General features: G+C 37.1%; 6 protein-coding genes across 6 annotated transcripts; 2 read left to right on the plus strand and 4 right to left on the minus strand. All coding sequences in view use genetic code 12, as the record gives it.

Annotated features, from left to right (window-relative positions):
* Positions 1-87: 87 nt before the first annotated feature.
* Positions 88-3,684, minus strand: CORT_0B00340 (Nup145 protein; the record flags this gene model as incomplete). The annotated part of the gene is made up of 1 exon (XM_003867147.1): positions 88-3,684. The coding sequence occupies one exon, from the start codon at positions 3,682-3,684 to the stop codon at positions 88-90; it is 3,597 nt and encodes a 1,198-aa protein (XP_003867195.1).
* A 41-nt stretch (positions 3,685-3,725) lies between these two features.
* On the minus strand, positions 3,726-5,264 carry CORT_0B00350 (Edc3 protein; the record flags this gene model as incomplete). The annotated part of the gene is made up of 1 exon (XM_003867148.1): positions 3,726-5,264. The coding sequence occupies one exon, from the start codon at positions 5,262-5,264 to the stop codon at positions 3,726-3,728; it is 1,539 nt and encodes a 512-aa protein (XP_003867196.1).
* Positions 5,265-5,638: 374 nt separating this feature from the next.
* On the plus strand, positions 5,639-6,307 carry CORT_0B00360 (Pis1 protein; the record flags this gene model as incomplete). The annotated part of the gene is made up of 1 exon (XM_003867149.1): positions 5,639-6,307. One exon carries the CDS (start codon positions 5,639-5,641, stop codon positions 6,305-6,307), a length of 669 nt encoding a protein of 222 aa, XP_003867197.1.
* A 77-nt stretch (positions 6,308-6,384) lies between these two features.
* CORT_0B00370 (hypothetical protein) lies at positions 6,385-8,316 on the minus strand (the record flags this gene model as incomplete). Its single annotated transcript, XM_003867150.1, has 1 exon — positions 6,385-8,316. One exon carries the CDS (start codon positions 8,314-8,316, stop codon positions 6,385-6,387), a length of 1,932 nt encoding a protein of 643 aa, XP_003867198.1.
* A 1,268-nt stretch (positions 8,317-9,584) lies between these two features.
* Positions 9,585-10,091, minus strand: CORT_0B00380 (hypothetical protein; the record flags this gene model as incomplete). The annotated part of the gene is made up of 1 exon (XM_003867151.1): positions 9,585-10,091. One exon carries the CDS (start codon positions 10,089-10,091, stop codon positions 9,585-9,587), a length of 507 nt encoding a protein of 168 aa, XP_003867199.1.
* Positions 10,092-12,696: 2,605 nt separating this feature from the next.
* Positions 12,697-13,884, plus strand: CORT_0B00400 (hypothetical protein; the record flags this gene model as incomplete). Its single annotated transcript, XM_003867152.1, has 1 exon — positions 12,697-13,884. One exon carries the CDS (start codon positions 12,697-12,699, stop codon positions 13,882-13,884), a length of 1,188 nt encoding a protein of 395 aa, XP_003867200.1.
* Between the last annotated feature and the right edge of the window lie 248 nt (positions 13,885-14,132).

Raw genomic sequence — 14,132 nt, forward strand, 5'->3', positions numbered from 1 at the left:
TGTGAAGACATTTGTAATCCAATTTCGATATTATGGTAGCGCACCTTACAAGAGTTTCTGGTTTCTATGTTTCTAAAGATGTGTATACTAATTAGCTCTAGATAACCTCAATTCAAAATATGCTTTGTCCACCTTGTCCAAGGGCATTTGTAATATCCGCTGTCTTTGATTTGCAGGTACCCTTTTATTCTCTAAAGCCAAGTCACCCACAAATTTGGCTATTGTGACGATAGCCAATTTCTGCTTAGTTGATTCCGGTTTAGTTAAGGGCAAAAATTCCATCAAAAAAATGATGATTTCGCTGTCTTCAGTATTTTCAATTAATTTAAAGTAATTTTGGTAAATACCAGCACCTTTGTTCCATGATGAAATGATAGACCCGTGTTGAGGAAATTGATTAATGACATTCATTAGTTTGGTAACATTAGTTGGTGAGTTTGTGATTACCACTTCTGGACCAAGTTGAGTGACTATTGTCTCATGGGCCTTGCTCCAAAAATTTGCCTCAATAAGTGCATTAACTTCGCTCCAGTAATCACCAGCATTCTTCCTCTCCGATGCCTTTGCCTCGTGTAGCAACGATCTAGGCACTTTCAAAACCGTGGTTAAGTACTTTTCATCGTGTTCATCGATTTTCTCTTCCTCAGTTTTGGTGATTATCAAATTTCTAATCAACTTTGTTTTTGTATTATCATCCTCTATAGAGGAAAATACCACCAAAGCCTCTTTCCACAAATCAGCTTTCTCTAATGAATTTCCAAGATCAGTCGATACTTCATCGTAGTTGAAATCGGCCAAAATAAGACAGAAAATCCACTTTAGAGGACTACTTAATTTGGAACTCCGAACGGTAGTATAGTTGACACCACGCAAATATAATCTCAACAAGTCTGCTGTTGGATCTCCTTCTGGTAGAATGAATTTGTATTCATTGAGTAAATCTTTTATACTCTCAGCGTCTCCATAATACAAATAAATACCCATTACAATACTCCATGTCAAATTTTCAGACACTTTATCCATTTGCCTTGCTAGTAGTTGATATATCTTGATGAGGGACTTCGGAATGTACTCTATACAACGTGGTCTTTGCCACGTCTCGATCTGTTCCGCAGCCAAATCTTTGACAAAAATATCATTCGAATCGGCTTGAAAAAGAATAACAGCAAGATGCTCATTCTTTGATTTCCATGCTCTCTCAATAGCTTTTTCCTTCAAGTTCACACATAAATAAAGGAAAGCACAATACAAATCATCTGTTTGATTCGCCTCAAGTAGATCTTCAATTTGTGCTTGGTTATATTTTTGAAGCCACTGACCAAGTAGGATTAGTCTATCGTTGTCTGAATCATTATTTTGGTCAAACAAAATTGATGCCAATTCAATCTGTAGGTTACTTACTGTTTTCTCTGTTTTGTTAATGAGCCTGGCAAAGTTTAGTCCTTCAGCTTCGAGTTGTGGCATCAGATTGTCCAGTTGTTTGAATTGACAATCATTGATTAAGTTATCAAATACGATTTGAATGATATCCGCAGACACATCATTTAACGGTACCTTTGGCCATTCCAGCCCTTTCTTTTTCAGTGCAGACTTGTTCCCCTTCCCGCTATTTGGGAAAAGTAATTCATCAACTTTGCTCATAGTCAATTTACCCTTTGAAAAATTATTCTCTGGTGCCATTGGTGCCATTGCTGAATTATATTGGTTCGCCAACTCCAATTGTAGTAACCAGTTATCCGTCGTTGGAAAAGTAGATTTATTTTTTATATCGTTAAAAACAGCAACATCAGTAATCACGGGCTCGTAGGCGTTTAACTTTACCTCCTCAATTTCCTCTACCTCATCGGAATCGGAATCGGAATCTATGGTGATGCTGTTCACTTTACCAGCCATGGTATCGTCTTCAAAATCCCTATACTGGTTCAACACCTCAGCGATTTCGTCTGTAACGAGTGATCTCTTGAGTTTCAATAAGCTATCGTTAGGTGGCAAGGTGGATCCCCAATCACCGGGAAAAATTTTTGTGTATTCATTCAACTTTTGTTTCTTCACTTCTTGATCAAAGCTGCCATCTGAGTAGACCTTAGAGTATTCAGCCAATGCCTCAGCCTCCCTCAAGTCCTGCTTTCTCTTTAACAGTACCAAATCTTTCTGATCGTCATCATCTTCATCAACCAAACCCCAAATACTGAAATGCTTAACTTTGAAGACCCAGACGTAAGTAATTGGATCGTAAGTTACAAATTCCATACCAATTTGACGTTTCAAATAGTTGATGTGATCCTGCATGGATACACTTGGCTTCGGTTTGATACCTTCGAGGGTGATTGTTGCTGGAACATTTAAATTGCTTCCCAAAGGGGGTTTATCTTCGATATTCTTGTAAACCAACACTGCTGATTGTTTTACAGTGACAATATTATCGAAAAGCTCCTCAGCTAGCAGACGTCCGTTGCTTTCAGCACCTGAAACCACATTAGTTAAATTAACAGGATAGTCGTATGCAATTTGTCCATATCCAACTCTCCCAATAATGAAATTATGTACATTTTCAAGACTTGAGGGGTTCATTTCTGAGATTTCGTCTATTGGAGGATACGTCCAGTAACCATTATATTTCTGTACCGTGGTTTTATATTCGTCTTGCTTGTCGTTGGCATCTTTATTGCTGGTTTTTCCTTCATCTTTGGCGGTTTGTTCCACAACATTCGCAGCAAAAGACTTATATTCAACTTCTTCATCTGCATCATTCATTTCATTATCCTGGGGCAGTTCTTCAGTCAATAGCTTAGTAGCAGACATGTTTGTCGGAACAGCCACTCCTCTCTTTGAGCTTAATACTTTGTTCACATCAATCAAATGGTACTTTGTTGGCTTAGATTTGAGTACGAGTCTCCTCATACTTCCAATTCGTCTAGTATCAATTGCTTTGTATGATGGGCTAGACAATGTTTTTGGAGTAACGTAGGGTGTCTTGAAAACAGATTGAATTTTATCCTTTGCTTTTTTATCTCTCTTGAAGTAGCTAAATAACTTTCCAAGTCTAGATTTGGGTGGAGCGGGAGCATTGTTACTAGATGGTACAGCAACGGAGTCCAGTAATGAAGTGTCGCTGCCTTTAATGGAAAAACTTGCTACTCCGTTGTTTCTATGAATTGTGAGATTAGTTGGTGGGGGATTGTTTCCAAACAGATTTGATTTATTCAACGAATCAATCTTTCCATCACTTCTGCGATCACCATATAATGCGGATGCAAAGCCGGAGCTTTCAATGTGTGATTTTTCTTGATTTCCAGCACTTGGTTTAAACGATGACTGTGCACCTGTTGATGAATCTTGGATTTGACTCCACAGGTTCTGTTTTTTCAGATCTGATGAATTTCCAAAAAGGTTAAAGGTCTTTTTCAATGACAGACTTTCATTTTTAAATTCGGTATTTGATTCTTTAAAGAGGAAGAAATTCCCTGCTCCTGGTTTGGAGAAACCGGCAGGTTTGCCCGATTCATTGCTTCTCGCACTGAAGGACGAGGCAGCACCCCAATTGCTATATATGTTGTTACTTTTCTGCTCAAACATTTGAAATGAATAGCCGTGGGGTGGACTCTGATATATGGAGTACCTCTTCGACGGATCTTTGCTTAATCTGTTGTCTCTGTATTTACATTTTTTTTTTTTTCTTTTCATTCTAATTTTATTCAGCAGCTATTAACATACTAATTACAAGACTACAGAATTTCAGCATCCAACTTAATTGAGGACTCAGCTGTGTACCAAAAGTTATCAAATTTTCTCAAATTTGGTTTAGTTTGAAAAACCTTGTTTGGTATACCAACATCAATTAAATAGTGTACAATGTCATCACTAAGATAATTGTTTTTGTAAGCTAAAAGAAGACCATTGAGTGGTAAGCCCATTGAGATACACCACGAACAATCAACCTTCAACCCGTCGTCAGGCATACCGGAGCCACCATCTATTCCCGATGGGATATCCAATGACATAACTTTCGATTGCTCCGATGAGTTACACCAACTGATCAACGAAGATAAAGTCTTCTTGTCTTGTGGTTCGTAAAATATATCCTCTAAGTGATCATCGTACCCTTGTAAGGCATCTATTACTAGTTCTACTGGTGTATTCAACTGATTTCGTATTATATCCACTAAAAGGTCGAAACTGGATGTCACAACTTTACCTCCAACAGATTCAAATATCCTCCATTGATGATGCAATTCAGAATCAGATTCATCTGAAGATATCACAAATGCTAGTACTCTCACACCGTGGTTACTCAAATGACGCCCTGTAGCAAATGCTCTGCTTCCACATCTTCCACTACCAATTAACAAAAGAACCAAGGGAGGTAAGTTGTGATTTTTCTTATTGCTCAATCTAACCGATCCTCCAAGACATCGATCAATGATTAGCTTGCTCAAGTTTGTAGCACAAACTTCAGCCATCATCGCCGGAGTAATACCAAAATTGTCCGATGATAAACGCTCAATTTCCAAAAGTTGAACAGGTGAAGCTGATTGAATGGAAGATGAGTCTGCAGAGTTCACCAATTTGTAACTTCTGTTTCTAGTTTCTGTGGAGTTTTGTTGTGCTTTGCCCTGATTTTTGGCACCATCAGATTTTGGTGTGTTGGTCCTTGAGTTTTCTAGGGATTTGCCAATTTGATCCCAGTTGTCTTTGACAACGTCTTGCAATACCATTTCATCATTATCATACTTTTGTTTCTTTTGTTTAGCTGGCTTGTCCACTTTATTTTGTCCCACTAGTCTGTCACTAATGTTTGTGTGGTCATTTTTCTTGAAATCTTCAAAAACGGCCTTTTTGTCAAACATGGCCAAATTGGCCGCAAAGTCAAATTCTTCGTTTTTAACATTTTCAATGGATTCGGGCTCTAGGTCTGAACTTTCATTTCTTGATTTTGATTTTGACTTTGATTTTTCTGGTTTGGGTGTATTGGAACGAGATGGCTTTGATGAATAAACAATTGCGTCATCCACAATGTCTTCGGTTTTCAGTTTCTTGTTCTTTTTCTGGTCATTGGACTTTGGTCTAAACGGAGGAAGTTGGGACACTTTTAAATCAGCAACCTCGGTATTTAAAAGACTGAGTACTGGCTGAATTTTTCTATCTGTTGATGTCAAGGCATTGGATAGGGTGATCAGCTCATTGTCAACATGAGAAATAGTTCCTCTTGCTGTACTATTATCCTTCAAAGTGAGAACAACCTCGTAGTGTACAAATTCAGTCATCTGATTGTTATTAAGATGGTTTTGTATTGTTATATTCTACTGCGTCGGATTGAATGAACAAAAAATTTTAGTCTGTCAAAAGACGAAGTCAAACGAGAAACAGAAAAATTATCAAATCTGTTGATTAACAATTTTCCACTCTTTCGATCTTCAAACAACTTTTGAAAGAATTTGGTATTCAAGCTTATTGCTCAACTGTCACAATAGCTTCTTTTTGAGAATTCACTTAAGAGCATTAAAATACAACTATACGTTTTATTTTGATTCCAATCACCGCTGTTTCCGCCGACTTCCGCCGAAATAAGACCCTGTCCAAACCCCAACATCAGCATTGCATTCATACGTCGACTACGTCAACTAAAGCAAGTTTAAATATGGCTACAAAACCTGTTTCTACCTCGTCTGGAGTTTCACGAGATGTCACAGTGCAAACTATACTCCTATATATTCCCAACTTGATTGGATACTTGCGTATCATTACAGCAGTCATTTCATTCCTTCTCATGCCAAGCCATCCAGTGGCCACATTAATATTTTACGGTATTTCAGGGTTTTTGGATGCATTTGACGGATATGCCGCAAGGAAATTCAACCAAGGAACAAGATTTGGAGCAGTTTTAGATATGGTTACTGATCGTTGTGCCACCACCAGTTTGATTGTTTATTTGGCTGTGTTATACCCAAGATACTTTGTCATTTGGCAATTGTTGGTCAGCTTGGACTTGGCATCACATTACATTCACATGTATGCCATGCTATCAGCGGGGTCTACATCTCACAAGAACGTTGATGAATCACAATCTAGGTTGCTTTCATTGTACTACACGAATCGAAAGGTTTTATTTATCGTGTGTGCCGTGAACGAGTTCTTCTACGTTGCAGTTTACTTGCACTATTACGGCTTTTTCTGGCTCGGTACTGTTACTGCAGTATTGAGCGCTCCTATTTGGTTTTTCAAACAGGTTGCCAATGTTATACAGTTGAAGAGTGCACTGCTTATCCTTGCAAGGATGGATGCTGAAGAACATAGCAAAAGGGAGTAACTGTGAAATGTATATACAATTGATATAGGTGGAAGGTAGCATAAATCGACAATTAAAGTTATAGTGCAATGCTGTAATCACTTCTCGATTATGTTTAGCACCGACCGTATGAGATTTTCATCGCCATGAGTTAGGGCTATTGGCATCACGTCATCAGTGAATCTCTTTACCTCTTCATTGTACCCATGTTTTTGTAAAGTATCAAGAAGTAAGATACTAGCTTCTATCATTAATGAAGCGAAACCGTAATTTTTACTTAATCTCAACACCTGGACGAGTAGCGACAACGGGACAGCACCAGAGCGATTAAATATTTGACATTTTAGTAAGTTCAACCTTAGCAACATGTGGTCGTCACAATATTGCATTGCATCGATTTTACTCAATGCGTGCTTGTAATTTTCATACTCTATATCAATCTCAATTTCAAGCAAACAAACTTCATTCCTTATCTTTATGTCTTTAATTTTGCTGTTCACTAAAAGAGCCATGACTTCTTTTGCTTTTCGAAACCTTTTCTGCTGCAAATACAATTTTATTTGCATTAGTAATGTTTGGATTCTAACTGCATTTTTTAGTGAGCTGTCGTGGGGATTCAAACTCAGAATCTGCAAATATGCTTCCTCGCAGCCTATGCCCTTTTGAAATTGACGATACAACCTTTTGGCCTCTAGAGTAGTATGCTCAGATGAGTTTTCACTATAACGAAGTGCGATGTCACTATATACCTCACTCAATGAGGCTATACCTAGTTCATCCCACACAGTCGATGCGATATCAGCACTTCGTGAAAACGTCGGTTTCACATCATTCACTGCAACGTACATTGTTTTGAACAAGTTCGCCATGTACGTGGAAATTGACTGCAGATTGTTCATCATGTGTATCGTCTCAAACCCTAAGTTTACTGCTAGCAACAGCTGATTCACCGAGGAACTTTTTTTGATGATAAAATCCAATAGGTTGTCGCCGCTGTTTTTATTAAACAATGATTGTTGTGCCCATAAATGTGGCTTGTGGTGCATGAAGTTGCAAAACCAGCTCAAAATGTAGGTTAGTGTGGCATTGTCTTTGTTCTCTCTTGCCACACTTACTGCCTCCTCAATGCTGTCTATTGCTTTTTGGTCTTCGCCAAAGTACTGATGCAAGGAAGCTTTGGATATTAGGGCAAAGTGGTAAAAATATTTCGAATTATTGCTGACCATGTAGTCGAAGTATTGGTGTAGGGCATCGACAGCCCCATTATAATCCAATTCTGCCAAGTTCTCCAAATAAAGTAGGTAGTAGTAGTTGGGTACATGATTGAAGACCATGTTTTCAATTGACCCACGAGATGAACTCATTAATCGCATTATCTCTTTTAGATACGACGGTGTTGGTGTACCGAAAGTCTCCAATATTGTCACCTGTTCATTGATTAACTGATCTAGATACATTTTCGAAGTGGATACATGTATCTCGCTTGATGGCTTCAAACTGAGTCTCGCTAGCTGGGCGTCGAGAGCTTTCTCTAACTCGCCTTTTCCAGAGATGACATGTGACCCACGACTTACTCCTCGAAATTGATCCAACAGTTGATACAAGTAAATGGTCTGTTGGAATTCAAGCTGCTCGTAAAATGCACATACTTGTACAATGAAAGCTCCAAACAATGACTGAGGTGCAAACTTTTTCCCGTTTTCAATCAGTTTCTCTGGATCAACCAAATCCTTGAACTCCTTCATGATTCGATCCAAATCCTCAATCGACTGAATCGACTGCAATATCTGTACAAGCTGATCGAAACATGTCGCATCATCAAAGTATTTTTGTACACTTTCTAGATCTGACAATACTATTAAACTTTGATTGTCATTGGTCACCACATGCTTGTGTTCAATCAATCTGGCAATTTTAATCAATACATTTGGTGAAACATTGCCTATAGAGTATATTTTGATAGCGATTAGTAGGACTATTTGTAATGGTGATACGTCTTTGAATAAGTGAAGGTCTATAGCATTTGTCATTGGATGATGATTATAGAGGTTTTACTGAAATCAACTTTTGCAACAGAGTTTGTGTTTGGATTTCATCTTTGGTTATATGCAGTAGATACGCAAAGAATCACATTAGACTACAAACCTCCCACTTTTGCACATGAAATGAACTAACAAACTGCTACTATGACTTAGAATCTACATCTTATGTGAGCTATCATCGTTTTACAGGTGTAGGTGGTCAAATCAAAGACTTTAAGAGTTTCGATGCTTATAATACAGCGATGCCGTATTTCTACAATTCTCACATAAAATCATTTATCTATCATCGTATACTGCCATTAGGTTGCGTAAAAGAATATCAATGCCATCTTCTATTTGAACTTCAGTACATCTTCAAATATGCCACAATTTTCATTTCAATAAATGTAACCATTCACTTTGAAGTTCTCAATCATCGCAAAACGCAAACCTGTCTTCCCAGGAATGAGTGTAACATATAAATTCACCTTTCGATACGATTAAATCATCACCAGGGGCGTACTTGTACACAAAACCCCGATCCCTTTTCCCATTAAACGTCCCCATAGATATTTGACTGAATCATGCAATTTTGACTTCAATTCTGTTACCTTCCCCGTAGTCAATTGATTAAACGACAAACACAACTTCCGCAAGTTATTATGAAAACACACCCTTTTTTCCATGACCAACAGAATCCATGGTAAGGTCTGTCAATCAACTATCACTCAATAGAATAACCGGGAGTGTGTTTTTCATGGATTGAGGAAGAGACAAACTCAATTTTTTGATTTTGTTGGATGAAAGATCCAAAACCACAAGTTAAGCTAACATAAATTCAAAATTCACAATTCTGCAAGAACTCTGACAAAAGATCAATTCCCTCAAGTTAGGTAGACTTTTAGTTGCAGCAGGAAAGCGATCAAACATACCCCCTTTCATGTGGACTTCCTCGAGAGAATCCAGTAACTCAATACGATAATTGAGTATGGAACAATCCTGCATAAGCAAAGAATCCAAGTTGGAAAAACTTCTAAAATCGACTGTTTGTCTGTCAATGAGTTTACAATTTGTTAATTGTAAAATTACCAAAGTTCCATTAATGGAACGATAGCCAAGTAACAAACTCAGAAGTGACAAAAAATATCAAACTTTTCGGCAAAATGAATTGACAGCCTTAACCCCGTTGTTTTGATGGTCAGATTGGTTCAAATAGAAAGCGGCTCTACTGGTCCATTTTCCAATAGAACAACTTCTTGAACCTCTTCTATATGAACTCAGAGCTTTTGGAGTGTCTTTTGGAACCCGGGGTTACATGGACTTGTAAGCAAATCAGAGTTTAAGCACAGACTTAGATGGCACTTTAGAAAAAACACCTTTTCAACAGATATTATACGATTGTTTGACAAATCCAACATGTTTAGGAAATCGGGAAACACGAAGTTATCAATATGATTCTTGATTTGGCAAAAACTCAAGTATAAATGTGTCAAATTTGCAAATTGTAAAAAATCCAGGTCTAAAATATTCCAGTGGATACTGTCATTCTTGTACAATGATACAAATTCCAATCCACCAATTCCAATGGTGGAAAGTGGGGTTGTGTCTCTAATTCCAGAGTCTTCTAAAGTCAATTCTCGCAAATGAGAGAACAATAACAGCAGAAGGCAAATCCACAAGTCAGAAATGTTAGCTGGATGTCGCCAACGTTCAGTATGATTCAAATGAAATACATGAAAACCATCCATAGAAAACTTTATTAAATCGAGTCTCTTCGCTGCCATTAATTCCCGTACTAACCGAGGCAAGGGGGCCCATTGGTATATAAATATTCTTTAGGAGCCCTAAGCTGTACACTAATCATCTTTTTATGTGACAACCTCCATAAGTCAGCTATAATTGACATGTATGGCACAAATTTATTATACATGAGTCTTGGGGGTCAACAACTGGACTATATAGTTCTGTATTGTTATCGTAACCTCTTTTCGTAATAAACAGTATCCTCTCGCAACCTTTGAATTCGATTTCATTCAACGATTGTGGCAGGTCGGCAAGGTTTAATTCAGTACCTCTCAATGTTGGCTGAAAAGGAGCTCTTTTAGCTTTTGACAACTTGAAAATGGGCTGCTTATTACATTACAATTGAATAGTTGCAATGCTTCAACTTTTGCAAACATGCTCAAATATATGAGGTCATCCGACACTATTAGAGATTGATGGTTAATCCGGACTTCAATTAAACGCCCCATTAATCGAGGTATCAAGTCGTATCGGTAAGAGTTACTCAAATTCAAATGAAGCAGATCCCGAATATCTCGCACGAATACCGCGTGAAGTCTCAATTTCAAACATCATGCTGATTCTAAATTAGAAACCAATTCACAAAATTCAACAAAATCAGACAGATTATGAACTTGATATAATATTCGGGTCCAGGTTGTAATACCTTTTCGTGAGCAAAATAGCTCAACCACTTGAAAAACTCCGTTGCATGTGGATCATATCCGAAGTGTAATGCTGTATGACTCCACCCAGAATATTTACGTATTCTTTCATCCACTCCGTGGTATAGCGAAATGACTGAGTTCAGAAGAATGTGAGAAATGGCTTCCCTCGAATTCAAGTTCAGTAGCAGAAACATAGCACTATAGTTGGATGGTAATCCAGTTATTTTGTATCTGTGGGTGAAACTATGGCTCATAGAGTATTCATGTTATACGAATTCAACTGTATCATTGAATGCGGGTGATTAATTTCGTCATTTTGAACCATTGAATTGAAACAAGCGTAGTCAACAGGGTAGGTTCGACTGCCCAATTAGTTTGCAAAATCCGTTCTGGTCTGTTTCACGGCCCTGCTAGTAGTTTTGTACATAGCCCATTTAAATTTCAGCATTTGCCGTCTCCTTCTACATTGTGTAGACATGTAGAGATGAAGAAGAAAGAAACCACAAGAAAATGAGATTTTAGTAGTGAGGAATATAACAAAATACGATTGGAGGAGACTCGGGGAACCAACAAATCTTCAGAAACTTATTGTCTCTAGAAGAGTATTAATTGTTACGTCATATGTCACCATCGGTTAAGTCTTGATAAGGATAATTGTTGAGGTATTTGCAACATAACCAATTGGGTAAGAAAATTTGTTGCAAAATCAAACAAATAATTGTCAATGCCAGGCAACCATAGATACAAAGAATGTGCTAGAGAGAAAGTACAAACAAGGGTAACTGGCTTTTGGAATATTTAAGCACATTTACAACCTTTCCTTACTAGTGAGTCTAGCCTGTATCATCAACTATTAGAAGTTGACTGTAGCAGCACCATTGTGGTTGGTTAGTTAGTTGGACGGAGATACCGTAATTCCGGACCGAAGTTTTTTTCTGTTTCCATTGGTTGATATATCACACAAAGAAGAGAAACAATCTGTATTATGTGGCGGCAACTGCAGTCCATTTTCATTTGGGACAATAGGATTACGACAATATAATTGATAATTAAACACAAGATACGCCACAGTAGATAAACGACCACAAGAAGATACTTTTCGAGGAGTTAGAAATAGGGGTATTGACACTCACATACACAAACAATGCGACAATGGCTTGAGAACCACCAATTCCAATCGTGCTGCAATGGAATAAGAACGGCAAATACGGAGTTTACAGCTAATCCTTCGGAATAAGGAGATAAGAACAATTTGCTCAAATACAAATACAATAAATGATTGTATCAAGATACACTACCTTTCTTTTGAAGCCACACTACTTTGTTCTAAAAGAGTAAATATTTAAAATCGTAAAAAGCTATCACGTGCACGTTTTCAATCAAATCGGAAAAAGAAAAAGAAATTAAAAAAATAAAAAATAACAAAAAAAAAGAAAATGTACCCAAAACTTCGATTCCGATTTATTATCATATGCAAAAACAAAACAAACTAAGTGAAAATACCCAATCACAGTTTTAAACGAGAAACCCATGTTAAACCAACTCGCCTTGTAAAGGCTAATAAACAATTAAGGACTTTTTATTTTCTGTCATGGGTTACTATAACCCTTCAATTGAGCTTACTAATCTCTAACTTTATTTTTTTGTGTAATTAAGGAGCTATTGAAAGACACAAGAAAAAATAAAATAAAAAATATAAAAATTATAAATAAAATTTCACATCTACACAAGAAGTCATGAACGAACAGGACTTAAAGAAGTTATATAAACAAGTCTAACCGTGTTTAGTTCAACTAATCATTTAACCAGTCGCGATCTAGACTTTTATCTTTTGAATCGTATAACTAAACATAGCCTGCAAAACAGGTTTTACCACCAACCACTACGAAAAATTCTTATAGAACCTACAGACTGAGTTCGCCATACGCGCCTGAGAACCATGTTTCCATCAACAGCAACCTCAGTACACCCACAGCTCAATCAATCCATAATTAACCTATGTCACAATTCAATCCTCAACACAATAAAACTAGAAAATGAAGCCGTAGCTCACTTGCAACACCAATACACCACCGATTCGTTCTCAATTGAAAACTTGATAAATTCAATAACCGCCCTATACCAAACGCATTCACATGGTGGGAAAATCATTATTACTGGAATTGGCAAATCACATAAATTGGCTCTGAAACTTGTTGCAACCTTTAACTCACTAAGTATACAAGCAAGTTGTTTACATCCTCTGGAAGCATTACATGGTGATTTAGGAATTATTGATGATGCAAATGATTGTTTGATTATGTTGACTGCATCGGGAAACACACCTGAATTGATAAATTTACTACCTTATTTATCAATGAACCTACCAATTATCTTGCTCACATGCAACAAGTTTTCCAATTTGTCAACTAGTAATCGGGTGCATAGTTTGTTACTTGCTGAATTACCCAATTCTCATAACGAAGAAGCTATACATGGCATACCAGCACCGACAGTATCAACTACCTTGTCTTTAATTTTGGCCGATTCGGTAATTTTGGCATTATCGGAGATTATCGAACTGGATTTAATTAAGAGAAAGAAATTATTTGGATTGAAACACCCTGGTGGATCAATTGGTGCTTATTTGAACTCAGATACGGGGTCATCGTTGACTTCAGATGGAAGTACGACCTCGTTATTAAGTTTGAAAAATGAACAACAACATGGGAGATCGAAATCAGCCACCATAACCACTACAACTACTACGACACAATCTAATACAAAGGAGGACCATACATTATCAACAACAATGACTCCAGTGACAATATCAAAGACATCGTCAATCAGTTCCGATGGCCATGGATTGGAGATTTACACTCCTCCCCACCAAAAAAGCCAAGTCAACAATGATGTCAGTAGCACAAATGTGAAACATGTCTCACATGATGAGATTATCAAGATTGAAGAAATGACAATATTGAAATGGATTACATTATTTGATACCTTTCAAATCAAACAAACTGACTTGAAAATTGATGTTCTGCAAGTGAGACAATTATATAGGCAATATTGCAGTGACGATGATACTCAAGAAGAACTGAATTGGAGTAAATTCAAATGGGAATTACTTCGATCTTTCAAATGAGACAAAAATACTTAACTGGTTCCTTTTATTTTTTTTTTTTTTTAATTTCACAACTGCTTTTTACTATGGACTTCACTTTTATTTTTAGTTAATTTGGTAGATTTCATGTACCACTGCACAATATGACACTTTCTTTTCAATTTCACATATTATTCACAAGGTCTTATTTACAAATATCTACAAACTATACAACAAAAATTCAACAAAACTATGTCCCGTATATACATATTAATGGTTATTCTGTTTTG

This window comes from Candida orthopsilosis, assembly GCF_000315875.1.
Source record: "Candida orthopsilosis Co 90-125, chromosome 2 draft sequence".
NCBI classification, from domain to species: domain Eukaryota; kingdom Fungi; phylum Ascomycota; class Pichiomycetes; order Serinales; family Debaryomycetaceae; genus Lodderomyces; species Lodderomyces orthopsilosis.